At 41.7% G+C, this 21,117-nt stretch overlaps 1 protein-coding gene across 5 annotated transcripts in view; it reads right to left on the bottom strand.

Moving 5' to 3' along the window:
• Positions 1-2,324: 2,324 nt before the first annotated feature.
• GPATCH8 (G-patch domain containing 8) overlaps positions 2,325-21,117 on the bottom strand; it is a 107,314-nt gene continuing 88,521 nt past the window's right edge. For all 5 annotated transcript variants that reach the window (XM_002919743.4, XM_011225655.3, XM_019800217.2 and 2 more), the window contains 2 exons: positions 10,995-11,125; positions 2,325-8,495 (listed from right to left, as the gene is read on the bottom strand). In XM_002919743.4, coding sequence (XP_002919789.1) covers positions 4,607-8,495; positions 10,995-11,125 — 4,020 coding nt within the window. In that variant the 3' untranslated portion in view covers positions 2,325-4,606. The remainder of the gene's footprint in view (positions 8,496-10,994; positions 11,126-21,117) is intronic.

Consider the following 21,117-nt stretch of genomic DNA (forward strand, 5'->3'; position numbering starts at 1 on the left):
TGAGCAGAAAGGCAATGAAGGTAATTTTCTCTGGATGACAGGAAAAGGAGTGCCAAGTCTCATTGGCACTGCAGGTCTTCCCCAAAAAAGCAGGTTCTCAGGAAGGAAATTCAAGAGATCTGCTCAGTGTAAAGACTGCCACATTCTCCTTTTGCTCTATATTTTTTAACCAAACTTAACCACCATCTTATCCTGCTCGGCTTTTTTTTTTTTTTTTTTTAAGATTTTATTTGAGACAGAGTGAGCACAAGTAAGGAGAGACAGAGAGAAGCAGACTCCCTGTTAAGCAGGGAGCCCAATGCGGGGCTCGATCCCAGGACCTCGGGATCATGACTTGAGCCGAAGGCAGATGCCTAATTGACTGAGCCACTCAGGCACCCCCTGCCCAGATATCCTGCGCCATCCCAGAATCCTTTCAGCTCCTGTTCCCCTCATAATTCACCACCTCAGCACACAGCTCAAAATCCTAGCCCTTGCTAGATTAGTAACTGCATGTGGTAGAGAGGGTCAAAGTAATTGAAAGCTTTGGTGCCGGGCTGGCTGCTGGGAGGACAGTGGGAGCTAAAATTGGAAATAGGTGAAGGATCAGATTTGGGAAGGGAGATAAGTTTGGTATTTGAGAATTCGGTTTCTCATGGGTGTTGCTTTGGGGCCAGAGCTGGGTTGATCTCCCTTCTGAGATAGTAGGCAGAGTAGTGTTGATACATTGCTCCCACTTTCCCATCCTGTCAACCCTGAGCCCTAGAATTTCTCAATGAATCCAAAGTTTTGTTAAGGCTTAAGTCAATAATTACTGAATTTCTGGAGCACTTCTCCCTTCCTGTCAAATAAACAAAATCTTTAAAAAGTAAAAAAAAATAATTATTGAATTTCTATGTGCCTGGCACCGAGCTGGGTGATGTGGATATATAAAAATCCTTTATCTTTGATGCTTCCTTGCTAAATCCTTGCATATTCCTCAGTTAATACTTTCTTTGTTCATATTTAAATATATAGTCAAAATGTTTACTGTACTGTGTGTTCAACTCTATGTAAGACACTCCAAGGGACTAAAAAAAAAAAGGAAGTGTAAGAATCCGTTCTCCTCCTCTCCGAGCTTACAATTTTACTGGGAAGCAGTAAATATAAAATGAATCACACCCAGATTCTGGAAAGCCAGTACGCTTACATGGGATAGGGAATTAGATCCTGGTGAGCCCAGCCAGGAATATGCTGCAATAATTCAGACATGAGCTGATAAGGGGGAGGTGAAGATGTTTCTGGCAAATAAGAACGGAAATGGTTGACAAGGCCCGATTTAGTCATCAAGGGTGTAGGAGAGGGAGGATGTCTGTGCTGCCAGCGCAGGTGGCTGAGGCAGGTAGTTGAAAGAACCCCTACTGGACTCAGACAGCTGCATATGCTCCCCTCCCCGCTCCAGCCCCCCACCCCAGCACTCTCCATAGGCCAGTCGGCCTCTTTCACTTCACCCTGCCTGCTCAGAAAGTCACTTTCATTTCCTAACATGTCTTCTTTCTGGGCAGGGATTTTGCTATTTTAGGAAAAAAGGCAGATCTCAGCATCCAACCCAAGGTTCAAATTGAACAGCTCTTTTGTCAAGGGGAGAACACAGCTGTATGAGAGAGCAGGAAAGAAGCAGACATGGTATTACTCCTTCCTGAGAGGCTGAGGGATAGAGGAAACTTTATCGCTGTTAATCTATGGTTAGCTTTTGATGCTAAACTTTCTCTACTTTTTGTGATATTTTTTTGAAACAGAAGAGTAGATGGAGGCTTTTATCTGCTCTAACAATTAGAGCACATTTCCTTTTACCAGGTAGCTCTCAAGCACTGCAGTGTGGTATTAAGGGGAATAACTGAAGACTGGTCGGCTGTACAAAATTCCATCTGGAAGGCAGAGGCCAGGCAGATGACTTGTGATCCCATCACCCTGAAGTCCATCCCAAGTCCTAGAAAATTGAAGCCAGAAATTCCAAACCCATTTAGTACATGCCATATATCCCACCATAAATTAAATAAATAAATAAATATCTAAACTGAGGAAAAAAGTAGACACAGAAGAAAATTCTTGGGGAGAGTGGAAAGGAGGTGCACATTCCAAGACATCCACCTAAGACTGAAAGAAAATTAACCACGATTATTGCCTTCTACAGAACCCCCGCCACTTGGGCAGCCTGTCTTGAGAAGCTCAATTCCAAACATCATTAGCAACTCGTTCACAAGAATCTATTCCCTGATCACTTCACAAAATGTTATTTGTAACCTTAACTCCATCCTTTCCCAGCTTGAGAAGATGCAGCAACAATCACGACAGACTCTGCCAAGTTTCCACAAATCATTGGTTTATTAGAAAGTTCCTTTCCCTAATTTTACAGCATATATATCTCTATCATATGTGATAAAGTTAAATACAATCTGTAATGCTTGTAAGTAAGGATAGGTTATTTTTTCTTTCTTTTTTTTTAAGTTTTAAAATCACTATTCTGAAAGTTAAAGAAAACTGCCCCCAGGAAGGTAGAGAGGCAGCTAGAGTATGGCTCAATCTACAAGCTAATGGGAAGCAGCACAGAAATGTGAATACTGTATTATTTAAATATTTACATGGGCTGAAAGCAAAGAAAAATGAGTCCCTTCACTTCAAACAGATGATTTCATTTTTCCAGTGCTAGTTATCAAAAGTGATGCTTCTGAATCAGATGAGGAGCACTGAACAGGCAGGAGGCTCAGTCAAGAGCCTTGTTTGCCCAGTACTTGCTTCTCATAAACTCAAAACCTTTTTCTTTTGGGAATCTGAGAAGAAAGGCAGAACACAGAGCCTTGGCCCAAGTAAGAAGGGTTTGTTTCTTCCTGTCCAGTGACCACCCACCCAATTCTAGCCACAGGAATAGGTAGGGAAATGCTATCTATGCCAAAGATGAGACCTGCAATATAAACGGGTCAGTACGTTAATTAGGTCTGAGAGCCCAGGTGAAAGGCAAGAGGAGGAAGAGGAACTGAGGTGGTACTTCCTCTGGTAGGTGTCATGGGAGAAAAGGAAAAAAAACCCAAAACACTTCACTGCTTAAAGTAAGCTGGGCAGAAGGCATGGAAACCGTGAAGCAAACGAATCTGCAGTATCTATAAATGTGCTCACCTCCCCACACGAGGAGGAAGGAACTGTCCCAACTCTATCATCCTCAAGTCTACTTCTGCCTCAGTTTCTAGCCAACCCAAAAGGCACATTAAAAAAAAAATTGTCAGAGGGGGCTAAGTACTAGGAAGGCAAACGGACTGCCCGGAACAAGGCACCCAAGAAACTCAGGAAACCCCCCACACAATCACTCTGAATCTCACTGCTTCCAGAGAATAAAGCTCTCGAATCTCTCCTTCCTCCTCTGTGGGCCCACCTGTTTCTCCATATAAAACCGCAAAGCACGAGGGAGATGTCGTAACTGAGGATCCCTCTGACATCCCCAGCTGACTGCTGCCCATTAGTTCAAAAATCCCAGTGCTGGGGGCACCACCTACTGCAAATTAACTAAACATTTTGTCCCAGCAAAAAATGTTAAACAATGTTCCTTTTTTTTTGTTTTAACATTTTATAGTTCATAACTTCAAAAAATACATGAGCTTGATAAAATATACATGCTTAGTCATTTTTGCATCTAGCAGAAAACAGATACTTTATTTTTTGTTTTCATTTTATAACCTTTAAAGTTTCTTAATTCAACTAGGGCAAACATATTTACACAAAGCCACCAGAACAAGGATCACTTAAAGAGCTGGATGTAAAAAATATTATTGCAGTATACTACAAATATGGAACCTTTTTTATATGAGCTACAAAAAGCAGCATTTACGTTTATAGAGTTCAGTGCAATTTTTTACATTTAAAAAAAATCCTATAAATTAAGAAGGAAACATCAACATGACAGAAGAAAATACACCCTTCAGACACATGAGCTCCTCTCTGGGGAAGCACACGGGCGACTTTATGTTCCGTATAGCTTCTATTCATGATGGGATCTTCTTTTCTGGGATATGCAGAAATCTCTTTTGGGATGAGGGACATGAGGACAACAGGGCCAATGTGTGGCTCTCTGTGTGGGAAGTGGATTGAATAACAGCTTGAGTAGCATCTGGTTCCAGGTCAGACTCCCTTTTCACCTCACCCGGGATAGCATAAGGTCACCAAGGGATGGTCAAAGACACCGAGAGGGCAGGACCAGATGGACAAACCGCCGGCCAGAGAGGAAGAAAATGTTTTAAAATTTACAGAAGGGAAGAGCAAAGGATAAAAAGTAGAGGGAGGAGAGGAGTATCCAAACTCGACAGTTTGGAGATGTTGCCGCAGAGGGGTCGGGAGCACTTACTCGTGTTCCCTAGCTTGGAAACACAGGAGATGGGAGGAAGGGACAAACAGAAAGAGGGAAAGGGGGGGATCCCTGATAGTAAAACCCAAAGCAAATCTCAAATCTAAAACCACCCCTGCAAGCCAAAACTTGATTCTTTGGCTGTCAGACACTGCCCATCCCAGCATGTACTTGCTGGTATTAATGGCTCAACACCCCCGAGGGAAGATATATGGGTCACCTTCCCTGGCCCTACCTGGGCTCCCATCCCCCAACTCATGTGCCATGGCTAGGTGGGTGCTGCAGGTCCTGACCTGAGAAGATGGGGTGAAGCAGTGGGTGAAGGTGGAGGGCAGTGGCAGCTGCTGCAGCAGGCCGTGGAGCAAGCAGGGTAGGGTAGAGGGCAGCATGCGGGACAGGATGGAAAGTGAAGGGCCCAGGATGAATGGCTGAGGCAGGAATGATATGGATGGGATGGCTAGCGAGAAAGGTGGCAGGGTGGCCAGGGATGATTGAGTGAGTGAGGTGGGACAAGGAAATGGGGGTTAGGTGGGGCTGGGGAATATGATGTACTTGGGCAAGCGGCTGGGGATGAGGGTGGGGGTGAATTCCAATGGCAGCCGCAGCTGCTGCCGCATGGTGTTGTAGGATGGCATGCTGAACAGTTGTGATCGAGGTGGCAGAGGCTGTGGCTGGCTGCTGAATGTGGATGGGCTGCAGGGCTGGAGTGGCTGGGGCCAGGGCAGCCGAGGCTGGAAAGGCCTTTACTTGCTTGGCCAGAAGCTGCTGCTGGATGTGTTGCTGTGCGGCCTGCTGGAGCTTGCTGTACTTCTCCATCTCCTCAGGGGTGAAGGTGATGGGCTGGCTCTCCAGGGGGGCCAGGGAAGCATCCTCAGCCCCATCAGCTGACTCAATACTAGGATCCCCACTGGGAGGTGCGTAACTGGGGAAGTGTTCAAGGTCTGGCGCTATAGGCAGCAAGCTGGATTCCACAGGGCCTGGCTGACTGCCACTATCCAAGGACTCTAGGGTATCCCCGTCACTGGGGTCAGGGAGGTAGTTATGGGCGATGGTGGGGTCCCCAGGATAGCAGTCAGAGTGCACTGGGGTGCCCAGTGGAGCCACAGGCTGATCAGCAGTAGCTTCTTCAGACTTTGGCTCTTCTGGGGGTGGGTCTGATAAGGGGCCAGCTGTTTCCTCTGAAGGGAACTGATGTCCAAATGGGGCATCACTACTCCCTGGAGGCCCTTCTTCTGTCTCTGACTGTTCTTGTTCTTCCCCCCTTTCTAAGCCAGACTCTTCATATTTCTTGGTGTTGGGCTTTCGGGTAGCTGGGAGCTTCCCTATCAGTGGAAGGACAGGCTTATTGCCAAGAGATGGGGGGAGCTTGGGCCCAAAGTAACCTTGTGGAGGGTCCTTGAGCTTGAGCCCGGCTTTATTAGGGGTGGCCAGCACCTCCTCACTCACACTGGGTTTCCTCTCCACTTTTCTTGACTGGATCTTCTCCAGTAGCAGTTTGGCAGTGACAGAGTTCTTGTCTTCGGGGCTGCAGTCACCTTCTGACCCCCTTCCTGCACCAACACTGCTGTTCTGGGAGGGTGGGCCTGTCCCTTTACCATCATCTCCTCTGCCATCTTCTTTCTTCCCAGGACCTTCTCCCCGGCCTGATCGGAAATAGTGGGGAGACTGGGAGCGGTAGATTTTAGAGTGGATGAAGTCTCGACGACCAGAACGCCTCTCCTCAGGGCTTTCATGACCCCATGACCCCTTCCTGGAACCCGATCTCTGGGAAGGGCTCCTGGTGCTGCGGCTGCGGTCACGGCTGTAGCTTCGGCTCCGCTGCCAGCTGTGGGCTGTGGTGCTGCGGCTTCTCCGTTTGCTCCGGCTGCGGCTACAACTGCTGCTGCGGCTGCGGCCCCGGGACCTCGAGCGCTCCCTGGTGTGACTCCGAGAGCGGCTTCGGGACTGGCTGCAACTGAGGCTATAGTCATCATCGGAAGAGGAGTATTTGTGCCGTTTGGATCGATGCTTGGAGCTGGCGTAGTCGGAGTCATCAGAGTCATGGGAGCGCTTGGAGTGCCTTCGAGATCGGTCACTATAGTCACTGTAGCTGTCATCAGAGTAGCTGCGCTGTCTACTATAGCAGCTCTGGTCTGAAGAAGCATCTGAGCTACTTGAGTAAGAACGTCGGGAGGAACGGTGTGAGGAATGGCGCCGGCCCGATCGAGAACGGCTACGGGAATGCTCACTGCCTGAGTCTTCCTCCTCTTCCTCCTCCTCGCTGTACTGGGATGGAGACTTCTGGTGTAGCCGGTGTGATGAAGCATCATCACTGTCCTCATCTCCACTACTGGGGCGACTCCGATGGCTGGACCGGCTGCTCCGTTTGGCGCTAGCTCTTCGCTGGCAGGATGAAGTTAGAGGCTCACCTCTATGTTTCCGGCCCCCATGATCCTGGGAGTCACCACCGCCCCCACCTTCATCCTTCTTGCCACCGCCCCCTTCTTCAGCCGGGAGGGGCCTCCGCTGGGAAGCATCTTGAGCTCGCCGCCGTTGTCTGGGCGGTGCAGGGCTACCACTCCCAGGGGGTTCTGGTTTGGGTCCCCGTTCAGAATCTGCTGGAGCTGATGACTTATTCTTCTTTCGTTTTCGTTTCTTGCGCTTCTTAGACTTCTCCCCAGACTCTGTCTTAGAGCTTTTCTCTTCTGGGTCAGCCTTGTGTTTCCGTTTGTGTTTGCTTGATTTTTTGTGCTTCTTTTTCTTTTTGTGTCGGTGGGACTTCCCAGATCGTTCTTTCTTGCTAGGAAGGCTCCTCCCTGTGTCCTCTGTCTCTGACCCATGGCTGCCCCCAGGTTCCTGCTTGTTCAGACTGCTACAGGCAGACCCTGAAGCAGGTGCATCCATTCTGCCTCCTGAGGAATGTTCTACACTCTCCCCCCCCTCCTTACTTTTATGTGGCTCACCAGCATCAAGGCCTTGGAGATGGTCTTTCGAGGAGCCTCCTATATCCTTTGGTTTTTCTGTCCCTTTAGCTCTGGCATCTTTGTTCCTTGAAAGTTTAAAGTCAAAGTATAAAGGATTACAACTGTATGAAATGGAGGGTTCTGCCTTGGTAAAAATTAAGAGTTCTGATGGCCACTGGAGGGCAGTGCTTTCATCTTTGCTCAAAACCGGAAAGAAGGGACCAGTAGGATGTTTGGGTCCCTCCTGGCTTTCTTTCCCTGCTGGGGTGATCTGAGAGGTTTCTTTAGAAGGGTTAGACTCACACATTTGGTTCTCTGAAACCTTCTGACTTGGACTCTCTACATTCTGCTCACTTACATCCCCTCCTGAGGTCTTCTTTGTCTCAACTTTGCTTCTAGGCTCTGAGGGCTCTGTGACACTGGTTTCCGTCTGTTGCTCAGAGACTTCATCAACTGTCTTCTCTGCTCCTTGGCTTGCTGCCACCTTGATACAGACTTTAGGCTTGGGAGAACTGCTTTTTTTGCTCTCCGGGGCATTCTTTGGGTGTATACTATTATCACCTTCCATTTGTTCACTGGCTCTCATAAAGAGTAGGAAGGGGAAATTTGGTTTTACTTTGCAGTGTGCTGGGGGAATGTAGTGGTAATACTCTGGCTCTGCAGCCCCAGCTCCTTCTTCTCGCTTCATTCTTTTTAACTTAGATAATGTTGAGGCAAGGGACCCTCCATCCTGAGGGTCTTCATCTTCTTTTTTACCATCAAGATTACTGTTACCATCAGAGTCTCCCATCTTCTGCAATCCTTGGTCAGAACCCTTCTCATCAGCTTTTGTTCCATCTTCGGAGGTCCCTTCCTCTGCATGGTCCTTGAAAACGGACGCTATTGATTCGAGTTTGACAGGAGCCTTCTTGGCAAAGGAAAATGACACTCCCAATTTCTGCAGTGGAGTCCCTAGATTATTCTTAATGCCAAAGCTGATGCCTTGGGAGGCTAACCCAGGGGCCTGTGCCAGTGCAGTGGTATTAGTGATCTGTACTGCAGTGAAAGGGCCTCCTTTATCCGTGAAGAATTCAGATCCTGGGCCGCAGGCGGCAGCAGCACCTGCACCACTGTTGGTAGCAGACTCATCTTTATCGTCATCTCCACCTTCTTCGTCTACAGCCACCGTGGTTGGCCTGAACATGGGACCACTTCCAGGTGCACTACACAATGGTTAAGAAAAATGAAAAATGAAAAAAAGTTTAGGGGTACATTTCATTCTTCTAATAGTACACTCATCTCTTATGTTCCACCATTTATTGTAGGTAAGCCTCAAAGACAGTAAGTGGTGGTCGTTTCCTAGTCCTGTGCTAAAAAGAGAACTTGCTGTGCGAGTTTAGGAAAGTCTCATTCTGTTCATCTACTAATTAGCTGTATTCCCAGCACCAGCCAGTTACTACTGTTTCTTCCTAAGTGGTCTAAAACTTAAAACGTGAAGCTATATCACAAAGTTCAAATACTCTGTTGTTACCACCTAGTAGAGTTGACCTGTCCTGTTTTCGTTTTTTTTTTTTTTAAGTTTATTTATTTATTTTTAAGTAATCTCTATACCCAGCGTAGGGCCTGAACTCATGACCCTGATGATCAAGTGTGTGCTCTTCCAACTGAGCCAGCCAGGCACCCTGTTCTTTCTTACTGAAACATCCTACCCATCAGTATGCCATCAAACATGTGGTTGAACATCTATTCACCAAAGCTGTATTTCACTCAACTAAAAAACCCCCTCTAATTTCCTCCGTATTTTCAAATTTTATTTTTTTAAATGTGGATATTTTCTGAGTTTAACATAGTCAGAAACCTCCACCATGCTACTCCATGGTAGTCTGTGGTGAGTATGTCTGTTTCAGAAACTGAGAGTCTGTGCCTATTTCTTGGGCACCACATCAAAGTGGTTGCTTTGGTTTTGTGTTAATTTCTGGTCATTCTGTACAATGATCATGATATGCCATCAAACACTTTCTCAGCTTTGAAAACATGAACACGGAGGAGCCTCAAAGCCAGTGTTTTATATTACTCATGTCATGTCTGAAATTTTTACAGTGTGTGGACTATCCACCTGAGGTATTTTTCAAGCTGAATTCAAGAAGTGAGGAGAATTAGGTGTTTGTTTGGATGAAGCCTTTTTATCTGATCCCTAGCTACTAGCTGTCCTGAACTCAGGGACTAAATATATTTGGATAATGTGGTATCCCTTGCCATCTAGACTCTTGCTAATGGAAGACAGGAACCCAAAAGATTTAGATAGCAACAGACACCTACACTGTGTCACAAAACCTACCCCACAGCAAAGAGACCCTCAAGGTGAATAAAAACAGATTTTATTTTGTTCTTTTGCATAGTCTTTGCCATGTTAATTGCTTTAATAACACTATGGGGTCATGCATTAATTCTGGGACAATGAAATACCTATTATGGATCAAAACCTTCTTTTATTCTCCCAAGAGATTAGTTGGTCATCTTTTAACTGCTTGCTTATAAAACTGAGAACTACAAGTCACCTCTGAAGAAAAACATGTATTAAAATGTCCCAAATTAGAAAGTGACCTGGTATATACTTTTTGAAGAGGTACCTTTGCAATACGCCCAAGAGGAATGTGTTATGATATAAAAGCTGCCAAAGAAGGAATCAGAACCAGTTTATAGGCTTAACTCAACATTAGAGCTCACTGGTTAATTCTATTTCAAAATTCATACTATGTGTTCTCTCCCTTCCTTCTTCCTCCAACATGCTTAGAGAAGTAAGTTAGTTTAAAAAAAAAAAAAAAAAAAAAAAAAAAAGGATCCTGAGACAAAAATGAACTTAGTAAGTCCAGGAACCTGGAAACCGTGGCCCCAACTTGGCTGTGAACTTTCGAAAGCCACAATCATAGTTTCTCTTTCTACTATAACCAGTTCTTTCCTTTGGTCCTGGCCAGCTATTAAAAACAAACATGGGGGGCCTAAGTCTTTCTGATCGAGGCACATACCTTATGAATCCTCGGATGCTCAAAGACTGGGTCCCCAAAGTCTAGTTGCTTGGAAATTCAGCCCTAGGTGGGGTAAATTCCACTTAAGGCTAAATACCAGCCCCCAAATTGATAATAATCAAGAATCATGAAGGAAGATTAAAAAGAACACTCAAGAACGCAGGAATCTGCAGAGAAATAAATGGATAGAATTCCCTAGGTTTCAGTGATTAGTACGGACTGTATAGTAGTTAAAAGGAAGTTACAACACTTGAGTCTCTGCCCCAGTACTGTTTAGTTACAGAATACTGTAATATATGTGCTTTTCTATAAAACATAGGTTGGAGAATTTGTATAATTTATTGATTTATTGAGTATCTTCTATGGCACTCTTTTATAAGGCACTTTTGATGTGAAGATAATCACTCCTCAAAATGACTGCAAGAAGTAAATTGTTATTATCATCATCTCCTATCTTACACATAAGGACACAGAGGCATAGAGCTTAGATAGCTAAAGTCACACAGATAGGATATGGCCTCAGGAATGTATATTCATAAAATCAGTCTATTTATACTGTAATAACAGATAAGCTTTCAGTTTGAAAGATTTACTAATGATTATAATCCTTAAATCTTAATTTAAGTCTTAAAATATAATCTTAAATGTTATGGATTAAAATGATCTGTAGAACCCTCTGAGAGAAAATATCCTCACCATTCAGCTTGTTTCCTTTGCTCTGCCAATTCATGGAGCCGCCGAAGGGCTTTTTCCTGTTTCTTCTCATCTTTGCGGGATCTTGAAGAGACATTTCGAGCAAACTCTCTCTGCTTGAGATCTTTCAATCTCTGGGGTAACAAAAAAAAAAGGGGGGGGGGAATAGAGGGTGCGTGATTTAGAGTAACCTGGGGGTCCTGAAAACAAGGCCTTTAGAATATTTACCTCAATCAGTGGTTACACTGCTAGCGTAGAACACACTTGTTATATTCGTACAGTAACTGACAATGGCTGATTACTTTGGATAAAACACTTGGAGTACCTGCATTTCTAATTAGGACAGCATACCATTTGCTTTATGGGGCAAAATTAAATGATTTCAGAAGCAACAAGCAGATTTTAGAACACCAGGAGGAAAGAAAAGGGACTCTTTAATCATCTGCTCCTCCAGGATGCAAAACTAGACAAACAGAACATGAGATAAACTGTAATAACACAAGCCAAAGAGAACAGAAAGGGGTTAGGCTAGTACAGAAAATTACCCAGGTGTAAGATCTTAAAAAGCAATGTACAGCTTACATGGGGAGGTTATTTGAATCAAAATAACAAATAGAAAGCATACTTTTATTTCACCATTAAAAAGGTGCCACAATTTCTTTTCAGCATGAACAGTTTTCCTGTGACTATCAAACAAACCGTCTTGCAATGCTCGCATGTTCAGAGCTCACCAGTCTGACCACTTGCATCTGGTCAGCCTGCTGAAATGAGACAGTAGTATGTATAGCTCTTTCATTCCTTCATGGCCCTGAGAGGAACATCCAGGGGATGAGGAGGGAGAATAGAGATAAGTCAAAGAATTTATTACTTAAAATCCTGATAAAAGAATGGGTTTTTCATTCTCAGAAACTACTATATAATTTTCCTTAAAACAAAACAACAAAAACCAAAAAAGAACAGTGCTACGACACACTGGTGACAAAGTCCAGACATATCTGCAATGAAGACAGAACTAAAATTACTTCCAACACACTAGATAATATAGAAAACAAACCAAAACAAAACACATACATTAGCCTATGCTTTTATAATAGCATTAGGAAAAGGAATTTGACCCAATATAAAGTGGACATTGCTTTGTGAAAAGGCATGATGTTCAACAGACAGAGGAATTTTCTTATCTAGTATTTATGAAATGTGTTTTGAAAACTTTTGAATTGGGAGGGGGAAAAGGGTGAAAAGACACACACAAAAAAAGTACAGCTAAAGACACTAGTAGAAAAACTCACTCTTGTGATCTGGGCTTCCAAATTAGAAGGATTTGCTTTCAATACATCAGCTGAAAATGTCACATCACAAAGAAAAAAAAAAGTAAAAATAAAACAAGAGTGGAAGAGAAAAAAAAAAATAAAGCAAGCATTACTACACAGGCTCTCTTAGTGAATCTGCAAACTATTATACTGAACAATGAGGGACAAAGCCATCAACTCTAAAAGGGTTGGGGAGAAGGCAAGCACCTGTACAACACATACATGTGTACATACACACAGACTGACACAGTAGTAATCTCTCCTAGATAAAGAGACCTATCTGCATTCAGGAAAAATAGTTAATAGAAATTTAGGAAAGACCATTGCTACCTAAAAAAAAAAAGTCTATCTTATTTTCATTTACCTTTATTTTGGGAATGTTCAAGTAACCAATAGCTGGCGAAATATTTTACTGAAGCTGGCTATACAGAATTAAGACTTTTTTTTTTTTTTAAAGATTTTATTTATTTATTTGACAGAGATAGAGACAGCCAGCGAGAGAGAGAACACAAGCAGGGGGAGTGGGAGAGGAAGAAGCAGGCTCATAGCAGAGGAGCCTGATGTGGGGCTCGATCCCACAACGCCGGGATCACGCCCTGAGCCGAAGGCAGACGCTTAACCGCTGTGCCACCCAGGCGCCCCTAAGACTTTTTAAAACCACTTCAAGATGGTGAATCAACTATTTTGATAAATAGGAAGTCCAATTTCCTCCTTTCAAGGAGAATGAGGCAGAAAGAGCCTGTCAGGACTATTGAACGATTTCAGGCTACAAAACTAGGTTTTTTTCTGCGCCAAACATTTACCAAGTTTTCTAGCCAAAATTTAAATAGAACATGTTTTTCTCATATCTGCCATCTTCTCTCTAGCCACCCCATAGGCCTGCAAAATCTCCCTGAGCCTCATCATTTCCTTCCTTTTTATAAATATTTCATTACTTTTAGGAGTTATTTCCCAAACTAAAGGACACTTTATTTTTATTATTATTTTTTTGGTGGGCAGCAAAGTAAGGTTTGTTGAGCAATAGTAAAGTGATAGTACAAAGCTCCCAAGGAGGGAGGGGACCCGAGAGGGTTACCCCTAAAGGACACTGTTTAAAAGAATGAGCATTTTATCAAAGCCTGGAGTTTCCAGGCCAAGTCAGACAGAGGTTAGGCTTTCCAGTCATTCAGCAACCACTTGGTGCAACCTTGAAGTTGAAGGGATAGAACTATGTCTACATCATCCTGAAGATGCCCTATCTCAAATTCCCATCACAACATAATTGGAGGTAGGGAGAGAAGAAAATGGGATGATATCAGTAAAACAAATCCAAATTGCAGCCCCATTCTAGGCAAAGCTACACACCTATATGGGTGTAGCAAACATTCCTAAATCACCTTTACAAACTTTATTATTTTTTTAAAAAAGATCTTATTTTAAAGTAATCTCTACACCCAAAATGGGATTCAAATTCACAACCCCTAGATCAAGAGTCACATGCTCTACCAACTGAGCCAGCCAGGCGCCCCCATCTTTACAAACTTTAAAGTCTGGGGTCTCAATGTAAAACTGGGAACCCCAGAATTCTAACCCAAACCTTAGAGATAGGGCTTGGAAATCTCCCAAACTCAAAATATACGTTTGAGGTCTTTCTCTCAGATGAGGGCATTCTGATGATAAAAATGGATTCCTAATTCCAAGTCTTTCCTTTCTACCCAAGGTCAAACTAAATTCACCTCATAAAGTCTCTACTCATACATCATAAATTTTTCTTCTATCTGAATTGTCTTAGTACTCTGTCAAGCACTCATATAGAAACAACCATCATATTCTGCACTGACTATACTTATTCCGGCCCTTCAGAAAGGCAGTCTGTGTGTAGCTTCAGAGTCAGAAAGACTGTGTTCAAATTCATTAATCACCAGCCAAGCGATTTCATTTCTCTGAGCTCCAGTTCCCCCATTAGAAAAATAGAGCCACTCTGGCAATAGATTCATGAGGCTAAGTGTCAAAATAAATATAAAGCACTTTGCATGTTGAAACTGTTCAATACTGTCTCTCCCTTTTTATTTGGGGCAGAAACTATAGCTGATCTTTTTAAATTTTATTTTTATTTATTTTTAAAGTAATCTCTACACCCAACATGGGGCTTTAACTCACAACCCCGAGATCAAGAGTCCCATGCTCTACTAACAGAGGTGAGGCCTCATTCTCTTTTTTTTTTTTTTTTTAAGATTTTTTATTTATTTGACAGAGATAGAGACAGCCAGCGAGAGAGGGAACACAAGCAGGGGGAGTGGGAGAGGAAGAAGCAGGCTCATAGCGGAAGAACCTGATGTGGGGCTCAATCCCAGAACGCCGGGATCACGCCCTGAGCCGAAGGCAGACGCTTAACCGCTGTGCCACCCAGGCGCCCCGAGACCTCATTCTCTTAAATTAAAATTTTTAAAGTAATCTTTACACTCAACATGAGGCTCAGATAGCTGATGTTTATAATCAACCCTAAAGTATATGGAACAGTAGCAAGTCTACAGAAAGTGTCTGGTAAATGCCTGGTGAATAATTTGGCTTCAACACTGGATCCTTGATTTTCCCCCAAATAACTTTTTTACCATTTGTAGAAAAATTTGATATGAAATATTTTCTTTCTTTTTTTTAGAGAGGGAGAAAGGGGGCGGAGGGGCCAAAATATTTTTTCTTTCTTTCTTTTTTTTTTTTTGAGGGAGAGAGAATCTTAAGTAGGCACCATGCCCATCACGGAGCCTAAAGAGGGGCTTGATCTCAAAACCCTGGGATCATGACCCCAGCTGAAATCAAGAGTCAAATGCTAGGGTGCCTGGGTGGCTCAGTCATTACGCATCTGTCCTTGGCTCAGGTCACGATCCCAGGGTCCTGGGATCGAGCCCCTCATTGGGCTCCCTGCTCAGCGGGAAGCCTGCTTCTCTCTCTCCCACTCCCCCTCTTATGCTCCCCCTCTGTCTCTGTCAAAAAAAAAAAAAAAAAAGTCGAATGCTTAACTAACTGAACCATCTAGGTGCCCCAATATGAAATATTTTCATAACTCTACTAGGGATATTTCTAGTTAATATAATATATATGGTCTTCCTAGCTATTACTCTCATCCAATAAAGAAATCTCATTCTTTAGAGAATCAAAAAACCTAAAATGTTAAGCCCCTTACTTCTGGACAAAATTAGGCCAGGGGCGCCTATCTGGCTCAGTCAGTACAGCTTGCCACTCCTGATCTTGAGGTCATGAGTTCGAGCTTCATGGTGGGTGTAGAGATGATGATGATGATGATTAGTTTTTGGATTTTATGTATTTACTTGTCAGAGAGACACAGAGAGCACAAGCAGGTGGAGCAGCAAGTAGAAGAAGAACCACTGAGCAAGGAGCTCAACACGGGACTCGATCCCAGGACTTTGGGATCATGACCTGAGCCGAAAGCAGACACCCAAATGACTGAGCCACCCAGCCCCCCCCCCTTTTTTAGAGAGAGAACTAGAGAGGAGGAGAGGGAGAGAGAATCTTCAGCAGGCTAGCACGCTGTGCATGGAGCCTGACATGGGGCTCTATTTCACAATCCTGAGATCAAGACCTGAGCCAAAATCAAGAGTCAGATGCTTAACTGACTGAGCCACCCAGGTGCCCCTAGATACTACTTAAAAAAAAATCGGTATAAATAAAAAAAGAATTAGGCCAAATAGGAAAAAAAAAAGAGAGAGAGAGAGAGAGAGATGAATCAGAAAGTTCTCAATTCCTATATAAAAAGTAATTTTTGTAAAGGTAAAAGTCCCTAATTCAGAATCAGGTTTTCTAAAGTTGCCTATTTTATTCCAAAAAAGCCTGACTTATTTGCAACTGAATGTTCATATGAAATTCTCTTTGTCCTGTACTTTTATTTTCCTCTTAAATTCTAAAGAGGGACACAACTTCAATAACTTCCTCAAGGTGCGAATAGAGGAGAATAGAGAACACCTGCCTGTCAGAGACAGAACTCACATAAGCAAAACAATTATTAACCATGTGTCATCAACCCAAAAAGTTTTGAAAGGCTGAGCAAATTTCATTCCATACATAAAAATTCAAGTTAGAATCCAAGCTGGGACACAGACTGATTTGAGTGGATATAATTTATCATTTAAGCTAACTCCAAAGCAACTATGTCCTTGTCTCCGAAAATTATAAAATATGTTTTCTGAAGTGCTAATAACTTTGCTTCTTCATTTAACTATTAATGCTTATTAATAAAAATTTAAGCCATGTAACACATTTTTAGCTGGACAATATTTCATTCAAGGAAAAGCGAGACAACACCATTCAAAATGAAAGGGTTTGAAGATCCTGTTCTAAAAAACCGATAGCATGTTTCCAAAAAAGTACACATTTGTAGCACAGAACAAAATGGCCATTTCTCACTGATTCTCAATCACATGGTAGCTGGGGTTTCCATTAAATTTCCCAAAAGACCAATACAGGGGGAGACAGTTCTTAACAATAATCCAGCACTTGAAATACCCATCCACATAACCATGGCTCTTTGGGCTGAAGAACACTTCAATGTAAATGACATTCCAGTTCTTAAAACACAGCCTACACAGCACTGTGTTGGCAGTAAAATGTCTACTCCAGACACAAACTCCTGTTCCACTGTCCAACTCTGAACAAATTAAACCAGAGAAATGAGAATCTGGTAAATCTTACCAGGTTTTAATTGTGGGTGATAAATTTGCCCACATTATCAACAATGTAGAATATGAATAGCAAGAAGTGGCAGTGTGTTTGACCTGGGAATGAATGAGACAACGATATATCTGCACATAATTTTCCCTAACAACAAAATATGAGTCTAAATTAATAAAATATTTTTTTGCATCTTTTGTTGCTATTCTTTTCTAACAAAAATTGATGCTTTTTTTTTATATTTGATTGGGTATAATCTACTAGGAATAAATCTATTATCTTTCTCAAGTATTTTAAGTCTATTATCTCAATTTAAAGAAAAATAGGCCATTGTTTCCAGACAAAGGGAATGTCAGACATCAAAAAACAGAGTATTTCCTATTGCCACTAAAAATCCCATGTTCTAATATATACTCAACTCTAAAGAGAAAACCTGATTTTCTCTCTTTAGGGTCAAAAGATTATCCACAGTGTCTTCCTCTCACCAAACAACCCCTCTCTCCCAGAAAAGAGACCAAAGCTTAAGTCTTCCTTTGTACTAACCCTGCAATGCACATACTGTTGTCTACAGCACAAAGGAGATGCTCAATAAACATTTATCAAACTGGTTTCATTTTTAAAATGAGTTGCTGGGAAAGAAAATACAAATACTTTATGTATTATTTGTATCATATGTTGGTTATGAACAGAGACAGGAAACAGCAAAGAAATTGTGTGCACCTCAATTTCTTTTTCTGGCTAAGTATAATCCAGCTTGCCTTTTTTTTTTTTTTTTTTTTTTTTTTAAGTAATCTCTACACCCAACATGGGGCTCAAACTCACAATCCCGAGATCAAGAGTCGCACGTTCCACCCACTGAGCCCAATTCGGCTTTTTCTGAACCTCAACCACTCTCTTTCCGCTATGTCATCAATCCTGCATACCCCAAATCCGTGGCCTCTTTTCCCCAGTTTCCTCCCTCTTTCTCATGATACAACATTAATCTCTTCTCCCTTCCCAAAGTGGAGTAATCACTAGCTATTACTTGGTCGGGTTACCGAATACAAATCTCGGTGTTTGATACTTCCGAATGAGACCATCCAGAACATCAGCATGTGGTGAGGAAAGAAAAAGACCAGGAAAGAACACAGAAAGCCTCAGTACTAAACTACTCAGGGAAGGAAGACTGTAGTTGAATGGTTAAGGAAATCTGAGTTACTGGACATAAGATGTAAATTCTTTTAGCACATTTATCAGTAAGCGATGACAATAAATGTTATTAAGTAACAGAGAAAACCAAATGTTTGGTAACAGAGAAAAGAAACATTAATGCTGATTATAGATACTGAAAACATCAGAGGGAAACATAATGGCTTACATTCTTTTTTGCTGGCTAAAAGTAGTCCTAATTAGTTATTTATGACAATACTTACCATTTATGCCCAACTATTTTGCAACCAATGACTATTAATATCATTTGGTGAATATCAAATTAATGTCATAAAACTATTGTTAAATATTCACTTCCATTATGTTTAGGAATTCAGCAAAAAGCCTTAAAACATGGTGTATTTTTACAGAACCAGGTGTGCCTGCTTTAACATTTTTTCTCACACACACACACACACACGTACATAGAGCCACCATCACCACGACAAAAATTTAAACTGAATAATGAGGTTTTAAAAATTTTTTGAGATACAATTCACATAGCATAAAATTCATCCATTTAAACTGTAAAATTCAGTGGGTTTCTCAGAGTTGTATAACTATCAACACTAAGTATAGAACATTTCCATTACTCCCAAAAGAAGTTCCATGCTCATTAGCAGTCACTCCCCATTACCCCTTTCTATCTAGTCCCTGGAAACTTAAAATATGTTCTCTATAGATATGTGTATTCTAAACTTTTTATATAAATAAAATCATACAATATGGGGGGGTTGTGACTGGTTTCTTTCACTTAGCATAATATTTTCAAGGTTCATGCATGCTGTATTTATCAGTAAGTCATTCCTTTTTATTGCTGAATAATATTCCATTGTACAGATGTACCAAATTTTGTTTATCCATTCATCAGTTGATGGAAAAATGGGCTGTTTCCACTTTTTGGATAGTATGAACAATCTTATACACATTTTTGTGTGGACATATATTTTCATTTCTCTTGGGTATATACTGGTCATATGGTAACTTTATATTTAATATTTTGACGAACTGCCAAACTGTCTCCCAGAGGGGCTATACCATTTTACAACTCCACTAGCAATGTAGGAGTGTTCCAGTTTTTTTCATATCCTCTCCAACATGTAACTGTGGTTTTGTGGATAATGAGTTTTAAATATTACTATATATGGCGTGCCTGGGTGGCTCAGTAGGTTGGAGGTCCGACTTGATTTTGGCTCAGGTCATGAAATCAAGCCCTGTGTCAGGCTCTGTGCTCAGTGGGGAGTCTGCTTAAGGTTCTCTCTCTTGCTCTCCCTCTGCCCACACCCCTTGCCCCCGTGTGCACGTTCTAATAGATAAATCAATCTTAAAAATATCCACATAACTACATAGCTCTCCAGATCATAACTAGAGGCAAAGGTTTGCTCTCGTAAAATATAAAGGAGCATAATTCCTAAGAACTGCTTAGGCCTATAGGAAATGCAACAGCAGCATCTCAGTTCAGAGCTCTCTTTTCAGGACTGTCACTCACAGACTTATAATTGTTTCTTAGGTCACTTTAGCTTTTCAGAATACAACAGAACATATAGCCCTCACGCAAAAATCTCCACCACAGTGGATCACTCTGATAAATATAAATGTACAGGGGCTGAAAACTACAGAAAATAAATAGGGTAGAATCATTTTTACTCATATTGGGAATGTGTGCCAAGATAAATAACAGAGTTAGAAATTCCTAGGAAGAAAATAAAGGATTTACCAGCAAACTCAGTTCCCAAAGGGTCTATTTAGGGTTATCCCTGCCTGCTCACAAAAGCAGACAGTTCCCCTAAACAGCAACAGTTTTCCAAGGTTAACTAGATTGTGATAGCTGGATGTAAGAAGTCTATTCCCAACAAAAGCAGTGGTAGTGAGTATGTAAGAGTAAACAAGTGAAAAGGCTCAAAACATGCTCAATTTTTTGGAGGACTAGCCAAATGATGTCAATTCTCTTATATTAAGCAGACAGTCCCAGAGAAAAATAACATACAGAGTGGTACAAACTTTCATCTCCCTGCTACAGGTTATTAAAATAAAATTATAATATGCTCTAATTCTTGGATGTATTCCTCTTTTCACACTTGCTTTGCTTCTCCAAGTATAATCTCTTCAGAACTGACCTATGCTATTTAAGTCAACATTTATGAAGCTTTGGGATTCATAAATACTTTACGGTTTTCCTAATCTATTTCACAACTTTACAATAATTTAAGGTTTTCTAAGGATAAACATTTCATAAACACACGAAATATAGATTATATATAGAATATCTTCACTGGTGTCTAATGGTGGTTTCACTTCTTTTCTTCTATTATTATTATTTTTAAAGTAAGCTTGATGCCCAATATGAGGCTTGAACTCACAACCCCAAGATCAAGAGTTGTATGCTCCACCAACTGATCTAGCCAGGTGCCCCTGTGGTTTCACTTCTTTTAGAAGAGTTCATTTTCTTTTTTATTTTAGCCCTAGAATTATTTCTCAACTTTATTTATTCTTTTATTGCCTTTTAAAAATTTACTCTTGTGTTTCCCTTGCACCGAATATCAAAGTAGCACCAAAAAAGGGAACTCAGTCTGAATTTCCTCAAATCTGTAGAGGATTTCCAGAGGTCCAACTGGTTTTGATGTGCTTATCGTCCTGATGCCTTATGTACCAAGCATACAGAGGATCAAATGCAGTAAAAGATCTTGAGAGGCAAAATGCAACCAGTAAACACTAAAACTTCAAGTGGAAAGTGACCACTCCAAACTTGAATGAAGGCCACGTGAAGTCCAAAAATGATCGTTCCTTCCAACACCAAGGAATTTCTCAGAAAAATACTTCAATTGAGAACCTATTTCATTTTTGAGTAACGAGGAAAACTCTAAAATTTCTGTTCCTTGGTAATATATATTACCGGATATTGTTAACAGTCAACCAAAAGTAAGCAATGCTGTCAAAAAGTAACTGTAACAGTTTAGACAAAGTTA

The sequence above is a fragment of the Ailuropoda melanoleuca genome, chromosome 13 (assembly GCF_002007445.2).
Source record: "Ailuropoda melanoleuca isolate Jingjing chromosome 13, ASM200744v2, whole genome shotgun sequence".
Classification (NCBI taxonomy): Eukaryota; Metazoa; Chordata; class Mammalia; order Carnivora; family Ursidae; genus Ailuropoda; species Ailuropoda melanoleuca.